The sequence below is a fragment of the Varroa jacobsoni genome, unplaced genomic scaffold, assembly GCF_002532875.2.
Source record: "Varroa jacobsoni isolate VJ856 unplaced genomic scaffold, vjacob_1.0 scaffold_1024, whole genome shotgun sequence".
NCBI classification, from domain to species: Eukaryota; Metazoa; Arthropoda; class Arachnida; order Mesostigmata; family Varroidae; genus Varroa; species Varroa jacobsoni.
Window position 1 is genome coordinate 71354 of NW_019213926.1, and position 9687 is coordinate 81040.

The 9687-nt window shown below is 43.8% G+C and overlaps 1 protein-coding gene across 1 annotated transcript; it reads left to right on the forward strand.

The window, feature by feature from the left end:
• Positions 1–3830: 3830 nt before the first annotated feature.
• On the forward strand, positions 3831–9595 carry vtd (RAD21 cohesin complex component verthandi). Its single transcript, XM_022842919.2, has 3 exons — positions 3831–4632; positions 6558–6741; positions 7068–9595. The coding sequence occupies exons 2-3, from the start codon at positions 6558–6560 to the stop codon at positions 9374–9376; spliced, it is 2493 nt and encodes an 830-aa protein (XP_022698654.1). The 5' UTR covers positions 3831–4632; the 3' UTR covers positions 9377–9595.
• The last annotated feature ends 92 nt before the right edge of the window (positions 9596–9687 follow it).

Genomic DNA, 9687 nt, shown 5'->3' on the forward strand with positions numbered 1-9687 from the left:
CTTTGCTTTTTACCTTACGATCTCTATTCGTGGGACATGTGAAACCTAAACGTTGAAACACAGCTGGTATAGTTGCAATGTATTCTGCCAATTATTACAATTTGTGACTGAACTCTGATTTCGGCTGTGCGGGTCGGAGTCGCTAAATGTTGAAGTCACAGAGACTGTCAGCTCATACATGGTTTACTAACAAAAGTGCACATATATTATGTACTGGAGCTGCTCTCGAGCGAAAACTGGCGATGTAACTTATAACAATCATAGATTTTTGCATTTTTGCTCATGTAACTATTAATTTAAATGGACTAGGTGACTTAAACGGCTATACCATTAGCTAAAAAAAAGCCAAAAAAAAGCTGAAGCTAACTTGTGTGGTTAGATCACTTTTAATCTAAATAAAGCCGTCTAATTGGTGCGTCTGTGAATGTGTATAATACACGATCTAATACTCCGTTTTGCCAGAAAATACTTAGCTAATTAGATATACTCAGCATATTGGTGAGTGTAAATGGTAAGCTATAATACAGAAAAATGTCAAGCTGACATTTTTTTATTGTACAAAACAACATTTCATATTTCGTGCCGGTACGTTCATTGTGAGCACAAAACATCAGGTGGTGACGGCACTATAAAGCATCCTTTCTTCCTTGTTTTGCTCGTACTTTTTGAAATTTGTTTATGTAATTTTGCCCGCATTAATATAGGAACTATCAGCAAATCGGAACTGGGAATTGTGGGGCAGATTTACTCCGCACACTGTAAACAGGATTCGTAACATACGCTTTTTCCGTCTACAATGCTTATTGTTAATGGGCCTTTATGGAACTTTTAGCACTACTTACGGCATGAAGCTATTTTCTGTTGGTGCTTTTTTGTAACTTGTTTGTTAGTGCCGTCAACTTGATTTCTTTCATACTTACATGACTCATACGTTTCGAAGGCGAGAATAATTCACTCTCTTGTGTGTATAATGCTCGCGTTTTAGGAAAATGTTTTCCGTTGGTGTTAAGTGTATTCTGTATCACTTACGGGAATAAAGAAGTATTATGAAAAATAGAAAATTCATTCCAAGGATTATAGAGCGAAGTCCAGTACTCTTTCGACTCTTTTCTTGAGAAAAAAAAATTGAAAAATTGCATCTTAGAGGCAAAATCATATGGCGTTCGTTGATACGGAAGTAAAGACACGGAACGTTATGACGCGATAGTGGTGATTTCTCTAAACAGGAAAAAAATTGGGTAACCTACATAAGGTCCTACAGGATGATCTTTTCACCCGATTTTCGGCTTCGGATGCCTCACAAGTTTCTGGTCCTAAGTCTTGTTATCAGCATTATTACGTCACATGTAAGGTATAAGCTTTTAGCTTCGCAGATACGCAATCTCTAAGTGGGTCCCCTCAGCATTCTTGGCACGTTTTTCCCCTATTTTTCGGAACAGCATCAAGGACTCGCCTCCATTAGGAGTATAACCGAAGTGGGTCTTGCTGGACTCATCTGGGATTTTTCTAATACATCCATGAATCAGCATGGCAACCATACAAGCAGCTATTGACCTCAACGATAATAATACCTTATAACTCACATGTTATGGTTATCATGAAATGTACTCAAAAGATGCACATAAGCCACTCAGACCACGTTACCCTATTGTTAGCATGCCGGGAACTTTTTTCTTTTATTGAACGTGCCGTTTGGAATCCGGACAGGCCAAAAAAGAATGTCCTATCCATGTCATAGCAACACGTAAATGTATACCTTCAGGTACTTTACAGCAAGCTTTCGGAATGTTGCCTTTTTAACCAGTAATTTTTTTAACTCTTTATCGACAGACGAATATCTTTGTTTTTCGTATCCCGATTTTCATATAGGCCTACTACCATTTGACTCATATTATAAAACAAACTGGGTGTTATCTGGTATCTTGTGCAACTTTAATCAGCGGTCCTTAGGTATCGAAACCTAAAGTACAGTATTTTGAAAATACTGATAATAATAATAAATATAATTGAAATAAAATGAAACTTCAAGTAAATAATAAACTCAATTGATAAATTAAGTTTATGATTTATATATATATATATATATATAAATTCGAAACAACGTCGCTCTTAAATAATTATACTGTGTATACTGTACTAATGCTTGTATTTTCAGTATACTGATTGCAAATAAAACGCGATCGAAGTGCCTAAACCTAATTATCGCATTGTATCATAAAAAAAAGTAACTATAAATGTTAAAAAAGAAAAAGACAAACAGTAGCCCTTTAGACCAAAAAGAAAAGGGGCTTAGGGTTAGAATCGTGCAGAACTAAGTTTTGGATTAACACGCTCAGTGCGCTCCGAGCCTTCACTATATAACATATTTACGTTATTGAAAATAAGACAGTAAGTTCAAATTGTAGATACATTATTTGTTACCTGAACACTCGGCTAGAGTAATACTGTACCATAGAAAATAGCGCGTCTGTGGCCAACATATGTAAAGTGCTTTTATAAAAAGTGTGGTCGGGTTTAAGAACTTCTTAATTGGCAGCACTTTATATACATATAGATATTAGAAGTAAATGTAATTCCATTTGTTCATTTAAAAGCAACAATATATAGCTTTCCAAAAAACATATTTTTCATAAATGCCATACAATTTGTATAAGTGAAGAAAGTTATATATATGAAAATGTATAAAAATGTTTATAAAATGATTTTATATATTAATTTTATATATAAAATACATTAATGATACATTTTTTGTCTTCTGTTTAATAAAAATTTAAAAAAAATCCACATAGTCCTGTCTTTGACCATGATTCCAATTGTACAACCGACGTTTTACCTATCCTACGAAATCTATGAAAATCTTTATTCATGACAATCCAGTTCGAATCGAGTAATATCTTAATACAGTACGAGAAATTATAAACTTCGCTAGAAAAACCTCCTAATAATAATGCTCTATCTGGCCTACACTGGTGGCGCTCTCGCACTGCCCATAGCGCTTCTGCACCCTCAGTAGACATAAAAGCACGCATCAGGCGCGCATTCCCCACAAAGGCTCTTCCTACACTCAAACGCACAGAGAACGAGGGCAGTGAGAGATAGCCGGCATTTTCCGATACCTCGGCTCTTCTCATCCAAAAAACCTCCCCCTCGTTGCCTTCACCCTCATTCACCACCTCCTTTCAATTCCAACTCGCCACCCTTTCTCGTCGTAATTATTGACCTCTTGTTTGAACCGCATCGCAACAAGCGTTTATCTTAGTTGTCTGTTCGCGCGCGTCATTCGAAAAATAGCGGGCAAAGCTAGCACTCCCTCACAGCTACTTTATGTCATAAGAGCGGCCATATTGGTTTGATGGGTCGGGTCGGTTGTTCGCATTTCCCGCCGTCGCCGCCGCCGCCGCCGCCGCTGCTGCTGCTGCTGCTGCCGCCGCTGCCGCCGCCGCCGCTGCTGCTGCTGTCGCCGTTGCTGCTGCTGCTACTACTGTCGCCGTCCTAGCCGTCAGCAATACAACAACAGTGACGCCCGCTCGTCCGCCTGACTACCCGTTGGCCCGCCACTGGAGCAGCTGCGGCTCCTGTTCGGCGCTCCGCCAGTGCAAATGAACTATCTCTACTAGGGGGTGCTGTTACCCTTCTCCTCGACCGCCATCAGCAGCAGCAGCAGCAGTAGGCCGCCATTACGGCCGCTGCCGCCGCTGTTGTTATCGTCGTTGTTTTGCAGGCGGGTTGCAGTTTCCTCGTTATTAGCTGCTGCCTGGTGTGCAGCGCTGCTAAGATCTGGCTGACTGACTCGCCACTGCTTTCATTCATCGCTGTCGTCTGTAGTCGTACACATCGGCAAACACTCTCGCACACCTTCTCTTTCTCTCGCTCTTTCGCCAGGAGGAAAACTCAGCGGACATCAGAGACACACAAATTACTCAAGAGTAACCGTATGTGAGGTGTGTACTGTGCTGCTACTGTGACCGCGGCTGTTACGGCCGTATCAGTGCGGCCAGTGCAGCTGCTACTGGCCTATGACTGTTACCAATCAAATCATTGTCTATCGCCTGCCAGTCTAACCGCCTGTCTGGCGGTTTGCGAATGTGTGTCCCTATACGATAAACAGAGTATAGTCTTCTTGCGACAAAGGAGTTATAGTAGCAGTGCTGCCGAACTAACTGGTGCCGCTAATGGCTGAATAAAGCGAGCAAACTGCAGGAATCTGCCTGCCTGTGCCAATGTATGTGTATATCAGTGCCCTGTGCAGGAAGTGTAATTAATCCAAGTGGTGTCGATAGGCGCTCTTGTTCATGATAGTGCTGCTGGTAGCTTGGAATTGATCGTGTCCGCTAGTGGCCAGCGCTTGACTGCGTCAGCGTTTGTGAACACGATGCCCCTTGCAGGAGGAGGATGAGTCGTCGACGGCGTTAATTCGCCTAGATTCAACGGTCGTCAGACGAAGGGCTACTTCCCCCTCCTTATTGCATACACGCTTAGAGTACAAATACGTGAAAAGGGACAACAAGCATTTGGCGCTGACTGGAACTTGCCCCCGCGGCCACTCCGGTGGTCTCCTACCTACTTTCGGTGGTGCCACCTGGAGATTAGAATTTCCCGTTGACGAGAACGTCGTGATCTAACGACGGAAAGGTAAGCATTGTAAACAGAGATAGATCCTATGTGACATCAGTGAATCGGTGAGACAAATAGATCGTGAGTCCATCATCCTCAGTATGTACACAGACCCCTTAGTGAACAGCAAATCTGTCTTACATTCAAAAGCTGGCGCTCGTTTTGGAACGTTATAGGTTCCCGGCTTTCTATAAAACCTACCTTTCTATCACATCTTACCTATACCACCACACTCTACTAGGAAAATATCAGTGCAGTCCACTAATGGAATAAGCCCCGTGCAAACCAATTCAAAGAGAATGGAATGATTTATGGACCAACCCGCCAATCAGTCGACGACCAGCTTTATCAAGACCGCCTGCTAAGGGCCCTACCAGATCACATACATCACATACACGTTGGTTTATAAGCGCCAAGGGTTTTGACGTTCTAGTTTAAGTTCCCAGCTAGTTATAATGAGAATTTGTGTAGGATTTGCAAAGAGCGCCAACCAACGGTCAACGCTCGAATTCCTTGCCCTGTGTTGTCCTTCCCGGCCCTGTGTTTAGTTCTATGTATCTGGGTCGGTAGTGATGGCGACTGTATTCGCCTGCTGCTGACCTCAGCGGCGAAATTTTGGTGGCCAGGGATCGCTTTTGGTTCGTTGCGTGCCGCTCCCCAACAGTTAGTCCACGATACAAAGAATATGTATAGCCGTATCTGTGCAACGTTTGACATAGGGCACAGGTGCTACGAAAAGCGACGGAAAAAAGCGGGAAACCATCAAAAATAAGAACCTGTAGTTGTCCTCCCCTGCTTTATATGTTTATTGCCTGATAATAAGTGTGTTGTTATTGGCTGATATGACTCCTATGAGCGCACTGTTTTGAAAGGAGCTCATCGTTTGTAAACAATAAGAGGCGAGAAGGCCACCAGGTCTGTGCGACAAGTGGGCTGGCCTGCTCGGTTTTGTTCGATTTCAAGAATCACTATTAGTAAAGCGCAGCTTCGTGTATTAGTCGCACAAAAAAGTAATTATTGATTATAAATGTTGAAATGTATGTGTAAGCTTAACGATCTAGATCAAAATATTGATACAAGATGTGCATATACATGTGATAGTCCTAGGTTGGCAAGAATATGTTCGTGTATTGAATTAATGTCAGAAAAATTTATTTTTATGATTTTTGCCGCTATCTCGGTGCCGATTCTCTTGACAGAGTTGACTGCCATTAATACTTGTTATTTGTGTGCGAACATTTACTTTCTCTTTGTGTTAACTAATTTGACCACGCAAAAATGTTAGGACACAATTAAATCTTCATTAAATGCCTTTTCGTAGACTTGGTCGACACGAATGTGAGCGAAAACAGTTGGAAATTGGCAGTGTTTCGTAGATGATGACTCCATATGAAGTATGCCGAATATAAAATACGCCAATGATATAGAAAGGGAACTGTATCAAAAGAGAATAATATTTCTCGACGTTTAAATAGTTTTTAAAACGGATTCAGTTAATAGTTAAATAATAAAATAGTTTATAATTAAGTAATAAAATTACACTTTGGAGGTATTTATGCAGTTCCCTAAAAAATCAAACGAATCGAAAAACTTAATTGTTTTGTAATAGAATGAACTGACGTGCTAAAAAAGAGCAACCATTTCTAGAAGATGTTCGACTTAGAAATTTGTCAGTACCAATAGGATCAAGTATTATGTCAGTTAAAGATGATCTTATGTATAACTTCCAACGGTGCCCTGATGAAGATATGTTAGGTACCAAGAAATTACTAGAGAAAATAAATATTCGTAGATATAGGAATTGAAGTATACTTCTATGTTCTGGATTTAATAGATGACTAATTAGTTTTCACCCACACCGAAACGCAATTAACAAGTAGGTCCTTACATATGTTTGGCATTGTGTTTAATGTTGGACTAACAACACAAGCTGTTCTTTGCAGATGTTTTACGCGCACTTTGTGTTAGCGAAAAAGGGTCCGCTAGCCCGCATTTGGCTAGCGGCCCATTGGGATAAGAAACTGACGAAGGCGCATGTTTTCGAGACAAACATTGAATCATCTGTAGAGGGAATCCTCCAGCCGAAGGTCAAGATGGCTTTGAGAACATCCGGCCATCTTCTGCTTGGTATATATTAATATAAATAATCATATTACTGCAGGTTTACGTATAATAATGAACTCTGAAAAAATTAAAAAAGATTTATCAAGCAAGTAATTCATTTAATTTGTTGAACTATTACAATATTATTACGATACTCAAAAATACCTAGACCCTAAGCTATGTATAAACATGGTAACACTGTATTTTTGGAGCTCAGGTTAACACACTTTATTTGACTGGATCGATAATTAATACAAATATTCCTTGTCATCCAACATTTGTTTATATACTCCTAACCCGAAATATTTGTACGTTATAACTATGTTGTGTGCTACGTTTTCTGTCCACAGGAATTGTACGCATCTACTCCCGAAAAGCCAAGTACCTTTTGGCAGATTGTAATGAAGCGTTCATTAAAATCAAAATGGCGTTCCGGCCAGGAGTGGTCGACTTGCCTGAGGAGAACCGGGAGGCAGCAGTACAATCTATTACTCTACCCGAAGTGTTCCACGATTTCGACATTGGAATGCCGGACTTGCCAGCCATTGACATGGAGGCTGCAATTACGCTAAATCAATCGCGTGCCGAAGATATCACCCTTAAAGAGGACTACGGAATGGGCTTGATGAACGACGAGGAGCAGTTATATGCCGACATGTCATTTGACGCTGACGCTGATATTGGACGCGACGCAACGCAACTAGATTTCGACTCACAGTCGGTAAACCTAACAGCGACCGAGATGAGTAGTCATGTGAACAAAGAGAACGCGCCTAGTCTTGTAGGCGCGTCCCAGTTAGCCGTTGGCGGACCGGGCGGTCAAAGTTCTCTAGATGCACCACTCAATGACGACGGCTTTGGGGGTAATCTTGACTCTGCGGGTCTCGAACTTGAAAATGAAAACGAACCCCGCAGTGATTTATACCCACCTGCGCCTGGCGGTACCGAACAGGAAGAGACGGACGCAAGTAAACTCGAGCCTGCCGGCTTGTTCGATGACACCCCAATAACTCGCCGATCTGCAGCGGCCGAGGCCGAGAATGCGCCAATGAGCGATTCTGAAAGTGACTACGATATTGGTCCGGGTGGCAGTATGGGCGTACCGTCACCACCTTCGTCAGCCGACGGTGAAGTTGATGATTTAGATGACATTAATGTACAGCCGCCGAGTTTACATGACGGCTCGTCACAACATGGTCAGCAACAACAGCAGAGCATAAGCAACAACGACGCAATGACACCAACAATGGGCCATCATGGGATAAACGCCAGTCACATAAGTGGCGGAGTCAACCAAATCGAGCAAAACCAGATAGGCGCTGAACTAGGGATGCAAGCAACGATTACAGCAGCACCCGTGCCGCGAGAAGAACCCGAAACATTTACGTTAGCCCCTCTCGATGCAAGTACGGTAGAACAGCACGCGGGGCCTGCCGTCCGTCGGATCCCTAATCGTAAACGAAAGCTGATTATCGACGAAGTAAAAAACATCTCCGGCGAGGAAATGAAGTCACAGCTGTCAGACACGTCCGATATCGTCACGACCCTCGATTTAGCGCCGCCCACTAAACGCCTGATGCACTGGAAAGAGACGGGCGGGGTTGAAAAGCTACTATCATTGCCGGCTGTCGAAAACCGCCACTCGAAGTATCTCCAGAAGCTGTATCAGGTACACTTGGTGACGCGGTCAGTTGAGTCGGACGAAAGCCTCGTGGCGCCACCTGCTCCTGAAGAGGCTAGCGAGGAAAGTGACCCGGTACGCGAGCGTGCTGAAAGCCGCTTGGACGACACCACAGTAGCATCGTCTCAGGTAAGCAGCAACATTGCGCCTCCTGAGACGCCGGCGGCCAAGCGTTCACGTATGGAAGACGTCCCGCCGACACCAGGTCGAGACTTCATGGGCGACATGGGCGGGTACCAGCACGCGCCGGCCACCGACTATTGTAATGCGCCATATACGCCGTTTACACCTGCTCCTGCGACACCTGCTCATAATCAAGGCGACTTTAATAACACGTTCCCGACGCCAGGTATTGGCAACGAAGAGATCTCGGCTAACTTCGATTCGCTTCAATCAGCGCAACAGCAAAGCGGCAGTACAGGCGCATCTGCGAACGGGCCGGGTAGTATGGCACCTCCGCAGACGCCAATGCATCCGCCAACCACACCGATGCATCCGCCTGCCACCCCTATGCACGGCGACCTGGACCACGAGGACGGGCCCCTGGACCTGCCTCAGCATCACCACGATGACTCCGACGAGGAAGATGCCGCTCAGGATCGACGAGGTCAGGGGCCCGCACCAGAGGCGCAGGCAGCCGACATGGGTATTGGGGCGGAAGAGGCGGAGGGCGAGTTACCTCACGTCGACGAACAGGCTGACGACGAAACATTTGAGGAATTCGAAGAGCGTATCCAGAACAAAAGAACGGTGCAGCTGTTGCGTCACGTCAAACCAGCGTTAGACGCCGGACGGCCAGTTCGCTTTGCGGACCTTATAAAACAGAATAACAACCGCAAGCAAGTGGCGCAGAAGTTCTACACGTTCCTAGTGTTGAAGAAGCAACAGGCTGTCGAATTGACACAACAACAGGCCTACGACGAATTGTACATTTCTGTTGGACCGAAGTATCAGCAAGCGTTTGCCGTTAACGAGTAAAAACAAGCAGAAAGGGAAAGGGTACATAAGCCGATAAGATGGAGTAAACAAAGATGAGTTGGGAAAAAATAGAAGTTCATAGGAGTTCCAGTTGGCGAGTAAACGCAAATGAAATAAGGGAACGAAAAACACTAGGTAGATGAAAACGAAGGGGAGTCCGTGCGAGATTGAGCGAGAAGAAGAAATAGTAGAAAAGAGCCATGCATCGTTGCCGTTGCATTGTGTCAGTGTGCTCTGTGTTGTATACTTAACTTGTATAGTGGGTCGATACCCAGCCAAAAGTCGCCGTGATGCTTTTGCCTGTGTTATAA